This window comes from Rhinichthys klamathensis, unplaced genomic scaffold (assembly GCF_029890125.1).
Source record: "Rhinichthys klamathensis goyatoka isolate OS25496 unplaced genomic scaffold, OSU_Roscu_1.1 h1tg000155l_1, whole genome shotgun sequence".
Classification (NCBI taxonomy): Eukaryota; Metazoa; Chordata; class Actinopteri; order Cypriniformes; family Leuciscidae; genus Rhinichthys; species Rhinichthys klamathensis.
The window spans coordinates 1,147,148-1,164,839 of NW_026606690.1; the positions used below are offsets into that span (position 1 = coordinate 1,147,148).

The 17,692-nt window shown below is 47.0% G+C and overlaps 1 protein-coding gene across 1 annotated transcript; it reads right to left on the reverse strand.

The window, feature by feature from the left end:
• Nucleotides 1-4,405: 4,405 nt before the first annotated feature.
• On the reverse strand, nt 4,406-5,548 carry LOC130090932 (zinc finger BED domain-containing protein 5-like). The gene has a single exon (XM_056258577.1). The coding sequence runs from the start codon at nt 5,546-5,548 to the stop codon at nt 4,406-4,408; it is 1,143 nt and encodes a 380-aa protein (XP_056114552.1).
• Nucleotides 5,549-17,692: the final 12,144 nt, after the last annotated feature.

Below are 17,692 nucleotides of genomic sequence, written 5' to 3' on the forward strand. Positions count from 1 at the left end.
GGTCAGTCCTCCTCTAGTGTACCTCCAGACGGTGGATTCCCACAGGGGTCAGTCCTCCTCTAGTGTCCCACCAGACGGTGGAGTCCCACAGGGGTCAGTCCTCCTCTAGTGTACCTCCAGACGGTGGAGTCGCACAGGGGTCAGTCCTCATCTAGTGTACCACCAGATGGTGGAGTCCCACAGGGGTCAGTCCTCCTCTAGTGTACCACCAGACGGTGGAGTCCCACAGGGGTCAGTCCTCATCTAGTGTACCTCCAGACGGTGGAGTCCCACAGGGGTCAGTCCTCATCTAGTGTACCTCCAGACGGTGGAGTCCCACAGGGGTCAGTCCTCATCTAGTGTACCTCCAGACGGTGGAGTCGCACAGGGGTCAGTCCTCATCTAGTGTACCACCAGATGGTGGAGTCCCACAGGGGTCAGTCCTCCTCTAGTGTACCACCAGACGGTGGAGTCCCACAGGGGTCAGTCCTCATCTAGTGTACCTCCAGACGGTGGAGTCCCACAGGGGTCAGTCCTCCTCTAGTGTACCTCCAGACGGTGGAGTCCCACAGGGGTCAGTCCTCATCTAGTGTACCTACAGATGGTGGAGTCCTACAGGGGTCAGTCCTCATCTAGTGTACCTCCAGACGGTGGAGTCCCACAGGGGTCAGTCCTCCTCTTGTGTACCTCCAGACGGTGGAGTCCCACAGGGGTCAGTCCTCATCTAGTGTACCTACAGATGGTGGAGTCCTACAGGGGTCAGTCCTCATCTAGTGTACCTCCAGACGGTGGAGTCCGACAGGGGTCAGTCCTCATCTAGTGTACCTCCAGATGGTGGAGTCCCACAGGGGTCAGTCCTCATCTAGTGTACCACCAGACGGTGGAGTCGCACAGGGGTCAGTCCTCATCTAGTGTACCACCAGACGGTGGAGTCGCACAGGGGTCAGTCCTCATCTAGTGTACCACCAGATGGTGGAGTCCCACAGGGGTCAGTCCTCCTCTAGTGTACCTCCAGACGGTGGAGTCCCACAGGGGTCAGTCCTCATCTAGTGTACCACCGGACGGTGGAGTCCCACAGGGGTCAGTCCTCCTCTAGTGTACCACCAGACGGTGGAGTCCCACAGGGGTCAGTCCTCCTCTAGTGTACCTCCAGACGGTGGAGTCGCACAGGGGTCAGTCCTCATCTAGTGTACCACCAGATGGTGGAGTCCCACAGAGGTCAGTCCTCCTCTAGTGTACCACCAGACGGTGGAGTCCCACAGGGGTCAGTCCTCATCTAGTGTACCTCCAGACGGTGGAGTCCCACAGGGGTCAGTCCTCATCTAGTGTACCTCCAGACGGTGGAGTCCCACAGGGGTCAGTCCTCATCTAGTGTACCTCCAGACGGTGGAGTCCCACAGGGGTCAGTCCTCATCTAGTGTACCTCCAGACGGTGGAGTCCCACAGGGGTCAGTCCTCATCTAGTGTACCACCAGATGGTGGAGTCCCACAGGGGTCAGTCCTCCTCTAGTGTACCACCAGACGGTGGAGTCCCACAGGGGTCAGTCCTCATCTAGTGTACCTCCAGACGGTGGAGTCCCACAGGGGTCAGTCCTCATCTAGTGTACCTCCAGACGGTGGAGTCCCACAGGGGTCAGTCCTCATCTAGTGTACCTCCAGATGGTGGAGTCGCACAGGGGTCAGTCCTCCTCTAGTGTACCACCAGACGGTGGAGTCCCACAGGGGTCAGTCCTTATCTAGTGTACCTCCAGACGGTGGAGTCCCACAGGGGTCAGTCCTCATCTAGTGTACCTCCAGACGGTGGAGTCCCACAGGGGTCAGTCCTCATCTAGTGTACCACCAGACAGTGGAGTCGCACAGGGGTCAGTCCTCCTCTAGTGTACCTCCAGACGGTGGAGTCCCACAGGGGTCAGTCCTCATCTAGTGTACCACCAGCTGGTGGAGTCCCACAGGGGTCAGTCCTCCTCTAGTGTACCTCCGGACAGTGGAGTCCCACAGGGGTCAGTCCTCCTCTAGTGTACCTCCAGACGGTGGAGTCCCACAGGGGTCAGTCCTCATCTAGTGTACCTACAGATGGTGGAGTCCTACAGGGGTCAGTCCTCATCTAGTGTACCTCCAGACGGTGGAGTCCGACAGGGGTCAGTCCTCATCTAGTGTACCTCCAGATGGTGGAGTCCCAAAGGGGTCAGTCCTCATCTAGTGTACCACCAGACGGTGGAGTCGCACAGGGGTCAGTCCTCCTCTAGTGTACCTCCAGACGGTGGAGTCGCACAGGGGTCAGTCCTCATCTAGTGTACCACCAGATGGTGGAGTCCCATAGGGGTCAGTCCTCCTCTTGTGTACCTCCAGACGGTGGAGTCCCAAAGGGGTCAGTCCTCATCTAGTGTACCACCAGACGGTGGAGTCGCACAGGGGTCAGTCCTCATCTAGTGTACCTCCGGACGGTGGAGTCCCACAGGGGTCAGTCCTCATCTAGTGTACCACCAGACGGTGGAGTCCCACAGGGGTCAGTCCTCCTCTAGTCAGTCCTCCTCTAGTGTAGCTCCAGACGGTGGAGTCCCACAGGGGTCAGTCCTCCTCTAGTGTACCACCAGACGGTGGAGTCCCACAGGGGTCAGTCCTCCTCTAGTGTACCTCCAGACGGTGGAGTCCCACAGGGGTCAGTCCTCCTCTAGTCAGTCCTCCTCTAGTGTACCTCCAGACGGTGGAGTCCCACAGGGGTCAGTCCTCATCTAGTGTACCTCCAGACGGTGGAGTCCCACAGGGGTCAGTCCTCATCTAGTGCACCACCAGACGGTGGAGTCCCACAGGGGTCAGTCCTCCTCTAGTGTACTTCCAGACGGTGGAGTCCCACAGGGGTCAGTCCTTCTCTAGTGTACCACCAGACGGTGGAGTCCCACAGGGGTCAGTCCTCATCTAGTGTACCTCCAGACGGTGGAGTCCCACATGGGTCAGTCCTTCTCTAGTGTACCACCAGACGGTGGAGTCCCACAGGGGTCAGTCCTCATCTAGTGTACCACTAGACGGTGGAGTCGCACAGGGGTCAGTCCTCCTCTAGTGTACCTCCAGACAGTGGAGTCCCACAGGGGTCAGTCCTTCTCTAGTGTACCACCAGACGGTGGAGTCCCACAGGGGTCAGTCCTCATCTAGTGTACCACCAGACGGTGGCGTCCCACAGGGGTCAGTCCTCCTCTAGTGCAGGGGTTCCCAAACTTTTCAGCCCACGACCCCCAAAATAAAGGTGCGAGTGACTCGTGACCCCTACTATCCTCGGAGGTGGTTAAAGTATACAAACATTGCGTGAAACTGTGCACACGCACTAATAGGCATACTTACAACACAGAAGAACACAACAGTCAAAACAACCATTATATTATTTTATATTATACTACAGGGCTGTTACATGCTTGATTCTGATTGGTTGAGAACGTTATAAGGTGTGCAATTATTTTCAGGGAAACGCACGGCTAAAGTAGTTTTGACCGCATTAGTTCCATATCACTGCGCGTAGTAATAACTGTAACAACGGAAAATAGGATACAATTCATAACAAGAAAAAACATGCAGCCCCATGCGCTTGATCTGCAATTTTTAATGTCTAACTTCACAATAAATGGACACATGCAGTTTAATTTTAATAAAAATTAAACTGCACGGGTTTTCGTTATTATTCTATAACAAATAAATAATTATTGATAGGCCTACTTGTTAAAAGGGCTTTGTGTTTCATTTAGCCTATTAGCTCGAGTGTGCACTATTTTTCTAATAATTCAACGGCCTGTCGTCAATTATTCCTTACTTAAATATTAACATCTCCTAATGAGATGGATGCGCACAATATCGTTGCGCACAACGGCGCACACGCACAAATAGGCCTATCTAAACACGAGCATGTTTACAACAAAAAAATGAACACAACAATCAAACAACTCTAATATTGTTTTATAGTAATTTACTCATTACTTTCATTTAAATATTAGCCTAACATCTCCTAATGAGATGGATGGGCACATGCCGTTGCGCACAAAAGCGCACACGCACAAATAGGCCTATCTAAACACGAGCATGTTTACTACAAAAAAGAACACAACAATCAAACTATAATACTGTTTTATAGTAATTTACTCATAACTTTCATTTAAATATTAGCCTACCATCTCCTAATGAGATGGATAGGCACAATGCTTGGAGCACAGCAAGTCCATTCTTGGTTTAATTTTGGAGACCGCCACTCGGAGTTCATCCTCCACATTCAGTCGCGATCTGTGTTTATTTTTAATGTACGTGAGTGCCGAGAAAGTCTTTTCGCACAAGTAGGTAGTACCAAAAGGCATCAGTACATCCATAGCGGCCTTGGATAGCTGTGGGTATTCCTTCTCGACAGAAATCCAGAACTCAGCCAGCGTCTTGGAATTAAACGCTGTCTTTAAGGTTCGGTCTTTAAGGTTCGGTCGCTTGACAGTTCAACCAATGTGTCCTCCAGGTTGGATGTCAGATGATTAGCCCTTGTTACAGTGAACGGTGATCTTACCCAGTCATATTGTTCTGGAGCTGTTTCCTTTGGGAAATACTTGTTGAAGTGTTCCAGTAGGGATTGAAGGTGAGTAGTGATAGACTTCATCACTATGTTAACACTCAGTTCATTTTCCTCAATGAATTCGTCCAGCTCAGAAAACATGTCAATCCTACCCATTTCAACTCGCTCAGTCCAGCGCTCAAGTTTTCTCGTGAATGCGTAGATTTTATCATTCAGTGACATGATGCTTGTGTTTTCACCTTGCAATGACATATTAAGGCCATTCAGTTTTTCAAATATGCAAGACAAATACGCTAGCCTTGTTAACCAGTCAGGATCAGTGAGGTGGTCAGCGAGCTGGGACGCATGCTCCATCAGAAATAAGCGCACTTCGTCCCGCAGTTCAAACAGGCGGCTGAGCACATTCCCTCGCGAAAGCCACCTGACTTCTGTGTGGAACAGCAAGCACTCATGCTCCGATCCCAGTTCGTGACAGAGAGTGGCAAACAGCCTGATATTGAGTGGACGCGCTTTTATGTAGTTGACAATTTTTATCGCGGTTTCAAGAACACGTTTAAGTTCTGGGTCAAGTGTTTTGCTTGCAAGAGCTTCTCTGTGTATAATGCAATGCGTGAAATTTATGTGAGGCGCCACTTGCAAGACTCTTGCTTTAAGACCTTTCTTTTTCCCCAGCATCGCTCCAGCACCATCTGTACACACACCGATGCACTCACCCCAAGACAGTCCCTCTTCTTTTAGTTTGTTGTCAACTTTTGTGAAAATGTCATTGCCTGTGCACGTTCCCTCAAGCGCGGTGCAAAACAGAATGTCCTCGTTAAGTTTTCCGTCAAAACTGTATCTGACGAATACAAGCAGCTGGGGAGAGTTTGATACATCTGTGGATTCATCTAATTGTAAAGCATATTTCCCTTTCTTCACTCTGTCCACCAGCTGACACTTTATGTCCTGGGCCATGTCGGAGATGCGCCGGGCAATAGTCCCGTTAGACAGAGGCACTGCTTCTAGCTCACAGGCCAGTTTATCCCCATGCATAGCCCGACTTATTGCTATAGCAGCGGGTTTGATAAGGGTTTCACCGATCGTGTGTGGCTTTTTTGCCAGTGCAATTAAATATGCCACCTCATATGATGCCTGTTGCAGGTTTGGCAGGGATTGTTGTTTGTTTAGTTAGAACTTTCTTCTACGAACGCCGATCCAAGCCTGCTGTTCGCGCTCACCTCATCACAACTTATAGCTCGTTCACATTCTAACCAGCGCACTTGGATCGGCGTTCGTAGATCGACTGGTAAAGGCTGTATTTCAAAGATGGCTCCTGCCTGTATTCGCGAAGTTGACTGTATGTTTAAAATATCTTCTTATTAAACTGTCTGGACACTGACAAAGTTCTCAATGCTTCGGTTTGAAGGTAGGGACCCTCATTATGCTACCGTGTTAGTGTGGGGCTATTTTCAGCCTTGTTAGTGGTATTAACAAGCGATTTTTATTTGTCATTACACTATGCCCAATATACTAGCATTATACTAGCTTTATAGGCTAAACTGTTTTTAGAGATAAAAATATTTACATTCGATAATCATGAAAACAAATCTCAGATAACGGTTGACTAGGTAACAATGTGTAATTAGACCAAAGGTTCATTTTGCGCCGGAGTTCTCCTTTAAACCTAAAAAAATACCTTGCGCTACGTGTCAGAAAGACTGTTTATCTTGGTGCTGTAGTAAAGTGACCGCTAATTGTCGTTAATCTCTCGTCATCACCTCAGGCTCAGGACCAACGGCTTTTTTTTTTTATTTGTATGTTTTTATTTTTTATTTTTTTTATTTAACAACTATTTTTTTGTATTTTGTTACAATTATGGATACAATATGCTATTTCTAATCGTTATATATATATTATATATATATATATATATATATATTTTTTTTTTTTTATTATTAGCCTATTATTTTTTTTTATTTAGGGACTGTTCGTTTTTTATTTAAGGGGCCACCGGAGGAGTTTTGAGATCTGTAGTCAAAAAACTTGACCCTCCCTTCGCCAGTAATACATTTTTCCATGACCCTCCAAAATGATTGTGAAAAAGGCATGACCCTCCCCGATAATTTATTGATTGCTGGTTTGCGCTTGGCAAAGATGCTCAGATAGCCATTGTTTTTTTTTTACAAAATGACAAACGACTAAACTCCTACTTTCTCGTTTTACTAAGGCTGTAACGATGGACCAAACCTACAACTCGGTTCGTATCATGATTTTTTATTTTAGATTAAAAAAAAGAAAGAAGAAAAATCATGTTTTCGGTGCTGATGTGGTGACGCGTTCATGTAACAAGGGTGGCGCTCCCAATAAAGTATCTAAAAGCTGCCACAAAGAACCGGCAAAAGTAATGATTATGAATATGTCAAATAGTATAGCAGGGAGAGATATTAATTGTTTATTAATAAACAAGGTTTTTCTGTGTCAGTGTGTCGGCTTCAAGATGAATTTGACGATGCTGACTCGCCATCTTCACAGTAACGCGCCAGAGAGAAATGCAGATTTCATACGGATTACATAAGCAGAGAGCAGTCTGTTTTTCGTTTTTAAATGTTCTGTTTAAAAGTTGACATCAAGCTTTCTATATATTTCTCAATTCTGTGAGGCAAGTAGCTACATTATACGCTGAGTTTCGGTTCATGAGAAAGAGTCCAGTTCACGCGCCGGCGACTCCGTGTCATGATGATCTATTTTCTACTATATTTACTTCTTATTCATTAATCCAGGTAATTGGTTGATGAAACATTAATTAAAATTTAGATACAATTAATAAAAAACGAAATTTACTTTAAAGAAAGGCTTTGTGCTTTCTGAAGTCTCTGTGGAAGTTTTAAAGTCGCTTTCAGAGCGGTCATGTCCGAAACGGAGAACTGTCACGTCCGTATTGTTTTTTTCCTCATAAATGCGAACACGAAAAATAAAATAAAATAAAGAATATTTTATGTTCTGTGGAGGCCGACCCTTCTTCATCCGGTTTTTAGCGTACTTTTGTTTTGTGTAATTCAGTGTAATTCGTAGAATTATTAAAAAATATTTTGCCACATAAAAGTTAAAGATTTTTTGTGTCACGTCACATGTGTATTTCGCTCATATTAAATATAAAACGCATGTGTAGACTGATATTTTTCTAATGTCTTGACTCCTTTGGGGGTATGGATAGCCTATATAAACAGACGTTTCAGTATTAAATACATTTTCTGATCATTTATATTTCAAGTTTTGACTGCAAATGTCACGTCCATAACGCTGGAATTGCCCAATTTTAAATAATTTATCCTCAAATAGTTTTTTGGTGTAGGTCTGCGTATTTCCGATTGTTTTAACTTCAAATAATACTAATAGGCCTAGTAATTTAAAAATGTGATAGCCCTACGTCACATCACACTCCACTGTTATGGTGGCAATTTCAGTATTTACTCACTAACATTGTTGTGGAAACACAATAAGAATGGAAACTAAAATATGGAAGTATCGTGCTACAGCGCACATTATATCAGCTGCAGTTCTGGCGCTTCAGTCCCAATACACTCAAACACTCAACGTACATTCATATCACATGTTAATGCAGCGGTAGAGTTACACTCACAGGACACTGCACTTATTCGTAATCACAAAAGTTAATTATTTAATCGTGCTTTAAAGCTATGCCAGGTAAACATTTCATTGGCGTTCTGTACATGATGTACTTTTTCTGAGCGCGCACTGTCAGACAGCGCTAAACTGGATTTTTGTTGGGAGACCCATCTGATAGCGATGGGGAACCGAGACCGAGAGAGCTACATGGAAAAAATATTTGAAATTTTGCTGTTTTCATGGATACAAAAAGTTGAATGACCCTCCCCTCAACAAAGAATAAAAATACACCCTCCCCTATTTTCCTCCGGTGGACCTTTCCATAAATACCGAACGGTCCCTTGGAAATCATCTCGCGACCCCCCCTCGCTGTCTCACGCCCCCCCGGGGGGTCGCGACCCCTACTTTGGGAACCACTGCTCTAGTGTACCTCCAGACAGTGGAGTCCCACAGGGGTCAGTCCTCATCTAGTGTACCACCAGACGGTGGAGTCCCACAGGGGTCAGTCCTTCTCTAGTGTACCACCAGACGGTGGAGTCCCACAGGGGTCAGTCCTCCTCTAGTGTACCACCAGACGGTGGAGTCCCACAGGGGTCAGTCCTTCTCTAGTGTACCACCAGACGGTGGAGTCCCACAGGGGTCAGTCCTCCTCTAGTGTACCACCAGACGGTGGAGTCCCACAGGGGTCAGTCCTTCTCTAGTGTACCACCAGACGGTGGAGTCCCACAGGGGTCAGTCCTTCTCTAGTGTACCACCAGACGGTGGAGTCCCACAGGGGTCAGTCCTTCTCTAGTGTACCACCAGACGGTGGAGTCCCACAGGGGTCAGTCCTCCTCTAGTGTACCACCAGAGGGTGGAGTCCCACAGGGGTCAGTCCTCATCTAGTGTACCACCAGACGGTGGAGTCCCACACGGGTCAGTCCTCCTCTAGTCAGTCCTCCTCTAGTGTACCTCCAGACGGTGGAGTCCCACAGGGGTCAGTCCTCCTCTAGTGTACCTCCAGACGGTGGAGTCCCACAGGGGTCAGTCCTCCTCTAGTGTACCACCAGACGGTGGAGTCCCACAGGGGTCAGTCCTCATCTAGTGTACCACCAGACAGTGGAGTCCCACAGGGGTCAGTCCTCATCTAGTGTACCACCAGACAGTGGAGTCCCACAGGGGTCAGACCTCCTCTAGTGTACCTCCAGATGGTGGAGTCCCACAGGGGTCAGTCCTCATCTAGTGTACCTCCAGACAGTGGAGTCCCACAGGGGTCAGTCCTCCTCTAGTGTACCTCCAGATGGTGGAGTCCCACAGGGGTCAGTCCTCATCTAGTGTACCTCCAGACGGTGGAGTCCCACAGGGGTCAGTCCTCCTCTAGTGTACCTCCAGACGGTGGAGTCCCACAGGGGTCAGTCCTCATCTAGTGTACCACCAGACAGTGGAGTCCCACAGGGGTCAGACCTCCTCTAGTGTACCTCCAGACAGTGGAGTCCCACAGGGGTCAGTCCTCCTCTAGTGTACCTCCAGACGGTGGAGTCCCACAGGGGTCAGTCCTCCTCTAGTGTACCTCCAGACGGTGGAGTCCCACACGGGTCAGTCCTCCTCTAGTGTACCACCAGACGGTGGAGTCCCACAGGGGTCAGTCCTCCTCTAGTCAGTCCTCCTCTAGTGTACCTCCAGACGGTGGAGTCCCACAGGGGTCAGTCCTCCTCTAGTGTACCACCAGATGGTGGAGTCCCACAGGGGTCAGTCCTCATCTAGTGTACCACCAGACAGTGGAGTCCCACAGGGGTCAGTCCTCCTCTAGTGTACCTCCAGACGGTGGAGTCCCACAGGGGTCAGTCCTCCTCTAGTCAGTCCTCCTCTAGTGTACCACCAGACGGTGGAGTCCCACAGGGGTCAGTCCTCATCTAGTGTACCACCAGACAGTGGAGTCCCACAGGGGTCAGTCCTCCTCTAGTGTACCACCAGATGGTGGAGTCCCACAGGGGTCAGTCCTCATCTAGTGTACCACCAGATGGTGGAGTCGCACAGGGGTCAGTCCTCCTCTAGTGTACCTCCAGATGGTGGAGTCCCACAGGGGTCAGTCCTCATCTAGTGTACCACCAGACAGTGGAGTCCCACAGGGGTCAGTCCTCCTCTAGTGTACCTCCAGATGGTGGAGTCCCACAGGGATCAGTATTGCATTGTATTGTATTGTATTGTCTTGTATTGTATTGTAATGTGTGTGGATGAAGGAAAAGATAATGCAAATTCTGCCGGTTCTTATCTCAGAATAAACCTGACCGGGTGATCAGGATCAGGTCTTCCATCAGCCTGAAGGGGTTTATTCTGAGATCTCACACACACACACACACACACAAGGAGGTGGTGGACGTGAGTTCAGTCCTCACACACACACACAGGCTAAATCTCACACACACACTCAGAGGCTGAATCTCTCTCACACACACACACACACACACACACACACACACACACACACACACACACACGCGCACACACACACACACACACACACACACACACACACACACACACACATACACACACACACACACACACACACGCGCACACACACAGAGGGTTTGCTGCAGATCTGATGGCCCACTGGAGATCGTCATCAATAAAACACTGCAGGATCAGCAGAGACGAACTCGACACCGAAGCCTCAGCATCTCTTCATCCCAACGCTTCACATGAGGAGAAATGCACACACTCTGCGGAGTGAATACACACTTTCTGCCCCTGCATTAAACATCTGCACACACTCTCACTGACACACACCTCAACGACAGCTCAAAACTTCAATCCTGCAACACTCACTAATACTCAGCATCATTTTAACTCAGACTTATGAGAATGCACACCATTATTTACACTACCACGAGATCAGTTCTGCTCATGTCAAACACAGCAGGTCAGAAATCTGGAGATGAGCACATGATCCCAGTGTGGTAGGGGGACACTAAGACCTGGGGAAGAGCTGTGTGAGGCATGACCGGAAAGGGTGCTAGGATTCATAATTGTCACACAAATTAGACCAGGGGCCTGATGTATAAACGTTGCGTACGCACAAGATGGGCATATAAATATGCATACGCATTTTTCCACCCACATATCGGGATTTATAAAAAATAAACTTGGCGTAAATAAGTGCGCACCGTAAGGATGCTCTTGACCGTGCGTACGCACATTCTGGAGACAAAGGGAATTGGCGACACAGATGGTGAGGGAGTGAACTGAAGTTAGATTGTAGAAAATAAATGTGAGAAGAACGATTATAAGAATTAATGACATTTAATTTTTACTCCATTTCATACGTTACATCCACATTATCATGAAGATTAAATCCAACAGTGTTATTTGTGCCGATTGTTTTAGGCTATATACATCTAGTAAAATCCAAACGTAATTCAAAATGTATATAAAAAAATATAAAAAAAATAATCAGCGCTGCCTTACAGTCACATTGTCCACAACGGGAGCGCAGGAGGACATGGCGAGACTACATGTGATACAGAATAGCATGAAATACCCTTTTATTAGAGAACTGCAGAACACAGTGTAAAAAGGAAATATTTTCCTTAATGTACATATATCATAAAATGTCAAAGTCTGCAAATACAGTCATGAAGCACAATCGCTACTCATCATCGGTCCTAACTACGGTGTTCATTACAAAACCGTCAAGAAGCATGTGTTCACAATAACATTTTAAATAAATAAAAGAATGATTTAAACTGTTTTACTTCTGATATAAACATTTAGATTAAATATGCCATTCTCATTAATGGAGTTTCACTTAAACTAGCTACATGAAATCATTACTGAGAAGTTACAAAAAATATATATTCAATAAATAGAAATAGACCTATTTGTTGTGGATGCAATGCTTTTGAACACTTTTCTCTCTGCCATGCTGTGTTTTAAAGTTTTAACTGATAGCTAATAGCAGATTGTCTGGGGAAATTGTTTCGTGCAAATAATGCACAACAATGTCTATCTGTTTCCATTAAAAATATAAATCAATTAAAAATACTATTTGGCCAGTGGAAAAGATTGAGAAAAACTTTCTCTGAAATGTATTTTACACTATTTGATTTATTTATTCAAAAACAAGGCAAGGATATAAGCTACTAAAAAAAATTATGAATGTAATAATGTGACGGCACATCCGTATTTCGTACCGTTAAACATGGTATCACGTGGATGAATAATCATATGCAAATGATATGCAGATGAGGATATGCATAGTAAAACTAGGCGTTGTAAGCTCCACATATGGTTGTTTCGGGGAGGAGACGCATGTGCGCACAATCTTCCGCTGACTGGGATTTATAAAGTGAATTCTGCGCAGGTTCTGGCCCACAGTGTTTATGGTTGTAAGGTGCCCCAGTGATAGAAACTCGTGTATGCGGTTATTCCAGTAGAAGGAGATGGACCAGTGCGGAATATTCATAGGACCGAACTGCGGCCAGTGCATGCTCCAGTTCCTGTGTTGGAAACAGATGATTTAGGACTTCCCAGTCAAAATACTGAACTTGATATGGAGAGTCCTAACTGTTCTTTTGTGTTTTCCGTACTGTGACAGACTGTCACCTCGATAACCCTGTGTTTCCTGCACATTCCTCATTGGAGGGTCAGCAGAGCGGGTATGAGCAAACTGGACGGCAAGAAGAGTTGAGGAGAACTTCAAGAGTGACCGCAGGCCACCACTCTAACCCACATCACTTGCCACGATCGAGTTGTCCATTAGAAACAGAGCTGTAATGGTGTTGGCATGCGGACGGGTAATCTCCCCCCCCCATCCCCCCCCCCCCCCCCTTTTGTTTTTTTGTTTTTTTGTTTTTTTGTTTTTTTACTGTTTTTATTTAATATGGTGTTGTAATGAGTCTTCGTACTCACTGGAAGTGTTTTTAAGTGTGCTCAGCATATGTTGCTCAGAAGTTACCTCTTCTTTTGACTGGACATTTGTTGGGAAATGATGACATAGCATGGTGTTCATTAGAATGAAGGATTGCTGATCTGTTGTTTAAATGTGTTTGTTCTTTTTAGGTGTTCCCAGGCGGTTGCACTCGAGGGGCGGTGGGCGCGCATGTGGTGTTAACTATTAGTGGATGCAGTGGTTTGGTGTGAGGGTGTCACTTATAGGTAATTGTGGTGGTGAATGAATTGTTTGTTTGGAGTATTATTTATTTCTTCACTCCACTTGTACCTCAGTGTACTGCCTGGGTAGTTTTATTTTGATTTATTAGGTTTCTTTTATGTGTCCATATGGAACGGACTTTCTTAAATAAAACTGCTGTGTAAAAGCGTTTATATCAGAATCCTGACTTCTGGTTCATTTTATACATGATTTACCTGTTAGCTCTTTAAGTGGGCAGGGTTACTCCATGATTCATTCAGGACTATGACAGATGATGAAATTATATACATGAACAGATATTTAGTCTATCTTTGCTCCGCTAATGAAAATAGTTCTTCATGAAGCTAAAACAGGATCAGCCGTGTGTCTCTGAGCAACACAAACACTGTCAGTCTGTCCGGTGACGCTAAAACACTCAAATACCCGGAAATAATGGATGAATAAATGTCTTCTATGTTCAGATGTTCATTCTACCGCTTATTCTGACAACACTCATTGTGAAAATCTGGATGGTGCAATCATGCCTCTCACATATCACTTTACAGTCCAGAAGAAATAGCAGAGCACTTGTCATCAACACACACACACTAGACTTGTAGTTGAGAAACCGAGACCAAGACACTACCAAGACCAGATGGTATCGAGACCAAGACAAGACCAAGACCAAGACCAAGACAGACCAAGTCGAGACCGAGACCAAGTCGAGACCGGAGGGGAAAAAAAACATTAGTGTTGAAGCTAAGTTCTTGTCAGATGTTGTTTTTGCATTTGCCTGCCTATCTCTGCTGATTTAAAAGTCTCCAAATGAATCCATTCTGCAACTTTTAAATACATAATTATATTTTTAAATACGAAATTATAGGCTTAAGTGCAGGATCCGAAAGTTGGTCGTTTTTGTCGCTATGGTTACACACACACACACACACACACACACACACACACACACACACACACACACACCGTTGGCGGTGCGCTCAAAGTCATCTGTCAGTTGTGCAGTTACCCAAAATCTCCTGAATGAAGGTAAAACCCATCATGTCACTGATATGTGTTTTTACTAAATATTAATATATCAAAAACTGTACATGATATGTGTTTTTTAAATCAAGTGATCAAAGTGCTCGTTGCCGCTGCGATCAGTGGCGCGGATACAGTGTTTTCTCGCGTGGCTCGCACACACACCGCACTGTCTTCACTCGGACGCGCGCTTCAATCCGTTGCGGATATCGTCGTGGATATTGTAGTATTGTATTGCTCAATCCCCTGACCACTATGTCGGTCTGAGACAGCGAGACCTAGACAAGACCGAGAGGTCCGAGACCAAGACAAGACCGAGACCAAAGACCGTCAAGGCCGTGACAAGACCGAGACCACGTAAAAGTGGTCTCGAGAACCGGTCTCGAGACCAAGACCGGTCTCGAGACATACATCACTAACACACACACACAGGATGATGTGGATTTAGTTCTGCTCTGTTGCACATATCTGATGAACCGCACTTGTGTTCGCTGTATTGCATGAGTCCAAACGTGTGACTCTTGATGAATATGTGTCTTTCTTTTCTGTGTTACACACTGGCGTTTGGTTAAAGAGCCTCAGAGACCCTGTTTGATGTGTTACACACTGGCGTTTGGCTAAAGAGCCTCAGAGACCCTGTTCGATGTGTTACACACTGGCGTTTGGCTAAAGCGCCTCAGAGACCCTGTTTGATGTGTTACACACTGGCGTTTGGCTAAAGAGCCTCAGAGACCCTGTTCGATGTGTTACACACTGGCGTTTGGCTAAAGAGCCTCAGAGACCCTGTTCGATGTGTTACACACTGGCGTTTGGCTAAAGAGCCTCAGAGACCCTGTTCGATGTGTTACACACTGGCGTTTGGCTAAAGAGCCTCAGAGACCCTGTTCGATGTGTTACACACTGGCGTTTGGCTAAAGAGCCTCAGAGACCCTGTTCGATGTGTTACACACTGGCGTTGGCTAAAGCGCCTCAGAGGACCCTGTTCGATGTGTTACACACTGGCGTTTGGCTAAAGCGCCTCAGAGACCCTGTTTGATGTGTTACACACTGGCGTTTGGCTAAAGCGCCTCAGAGACCCTGTTTGATGTGTTACACACTGGCGTTTGGCTAAAGAGCCTCAGAGACCCTGTTCGATGTGTTACACACTGGCGTTTGGCTAAAGAGCCTCAGAGACCCTGTTTGATGTGTTACACACTGGCGTTTGGCTAAAGAGCCTCAGAGACCCTGTTCGATGTGTTACACACTGGCGTTTGGCTAAAGTGCCTCAGAGACCCTGTTTGATGTGTTACACACTGGCGTTTGGCTAAAGAGCCTCAGAGACCCTGTTTGATGTGTTACACACTGGCGTTTGGCTAAAGAGCCTCAGAGACCCTGTTCGATGTGTTACACACTGGCGTTTGGCTAAAGTGCCTCAGAGACCCTGTTTGATGTGTTACACACTGGCGTTTGGCTAAAGAGCCTCAGAGACCCTGTTTGATGTGTTACACACTGGCGTTTGGCTAAAGCGCCTCAGAGACCCTGTTTGATGTGTTACACACTGGCGTTTGGCTAAAGAGCCTCAGAGACCCTGTTTGATGTGTTACACACTGGCGTTTGGCTAAAGCGCCTCAGAGACCCTGTTCGATGTGTTACACACTGGCGTTTGGCTAAAGAGCCTCAGAGACCCTGTTTGATGTGTTACACACTGGCGTTTGGCTAAAGAGCCTCAGAGACCCCTGTTTGATGTGTTACACACTGGCGTTTGGCTAAAGAGCCTCAGAGACCCTGTTCGATGTGTTACACACTGGCGTTTGGCTAAAGCGCCTCAGAGACCCTGTTTGATGTGTTACACACTGGCGTTTGGCTAAAGAGCCTCAGAGACCCTGTTTGATGTGTTACACACTGGCGTTTGGCTAAAGAGCCTCAGAGACCCTGTTCGATGTGTTACACACTGGCGTTTGGCTAAAGCGCCTCAGAGACCCTGTTTGATGTGTTACACACTGGCGTTTGGCTAAAGCGCCTCAGAGACCCTGTTTGATGTGTTACACACTGGCGTTTGGCTAAAGTGCCTCAGAGACCCTGTTCGATGTGTTACACACTGGCGTTTGGCTAAAGAGCCTCAGAGACCCTGTTCGATGTGTTACACACTGGCGTTTGGCTAAAGTGCCTCAGAGACCCTGTTTGATGTGTTACACACTGGCGTTTGGCTAAAGTGCCTCAGAGACCCTGTTTGATGTGTTACACACTGGCGTTTGGCTAAAGTGCCTCAGAGACCCTGTTCGATGTGTTTACACACTGGCGTTTGGCTAAAGCGCCTCAGAGACCCTGTTTGATGTGTTACACACTGGCGTTTGGCTAAAGCGCCTCAGAGACCCTGTTTGATGTGTTACACACTGGCGTTTGGCTAAAGTGCCTCAGAGACCCTGTTCGATGTGTTACACACTGGCGTTTGGCTAAAGAGCCTCAGAGACCCTGTTCGATGTGTTACACACTGGCGTTTGGCTAAAGCGCCTCAGAGACCCTGTTCGATGTGTTACACACTGGCGTTTGGCTAAGCGCCTCAGAGACCCTGTTTGATGTGTTACACACTGGCGTTTGGCTAAAGCGCCTCAGAGACCCTGTTTGATGTGTTACACACTGGCGTTTGGCTAAAGCGCCTCAGAGACCCCTGTTTGATGTGTTACACACTGGCGTTTTGGCTAAAGAGCCTCAGAGACCCTGTTTGATGTGTTACACACTGGCGTTTGGCTAAAGCGCCTCAGAGACCCTGTTTGATGTGTTACACACTGGCGTTTGGCTAAAGAGCCTCAGAGACCCTGTTTGATGTGTTACACACTGGCGTTTGGCTAAAGCGCCTCAGAGACCCTGTTCGATGTGTTACACACTGGCGTTTGGCTAAAGCGCCTCAGAGACCCTGTTTGATGTGTTACACACTGGCGTTTGGCTAAAGCGCCTCAGAGACCCTGTTTGATGTGTTACACACTGGCGTTTGGCTAAAGAGCCTCAGAGACCCTGTTCGATGTGTTACACACTGGCGTTTGGCTAAAGAGCCTCAGAGACCCTGTTTGATGTGTTACACACTGGCGTTTGGCTAAAGTGCCTCAGAGACCCTGTTCGATGTGTTACACACTGGCGTTTGGCTAAAGAGCCTCAGAGACCCTGTTCGATGTGTTACACACTGGCGTTTGGCTAAAGCGCCTCAGAGACCCTGTTTGATGTGTTACACACTGGCGTTTGGCTAAAGCGCCTCAGAGACCCTGTTTGATGTGTTACACACTGGCGTTTGGCTAAAGCGCCTCAGAGACCCTGTTTGATGTGTTACACACTGGCGTTTGGCTAAAGCGCCTCAGAGACCCTGTTTGATGTGTTACACACTGGCGTTTGGCTAAAGAGCCTCAGAGACCCTGTTTGATGTGTTACACACTGGCGTTTGGCTAAAGCGC

Excerpts from the sequence above, each read along its gene's own strand:
- LOC130090932 (XM_056258577.1), bottom strand. The coding sequence starts at position 5,548 with ATGCATGGGGATAAACTGGCCTGTGAGCTAGAAGCAGTGCCTCTGTCT.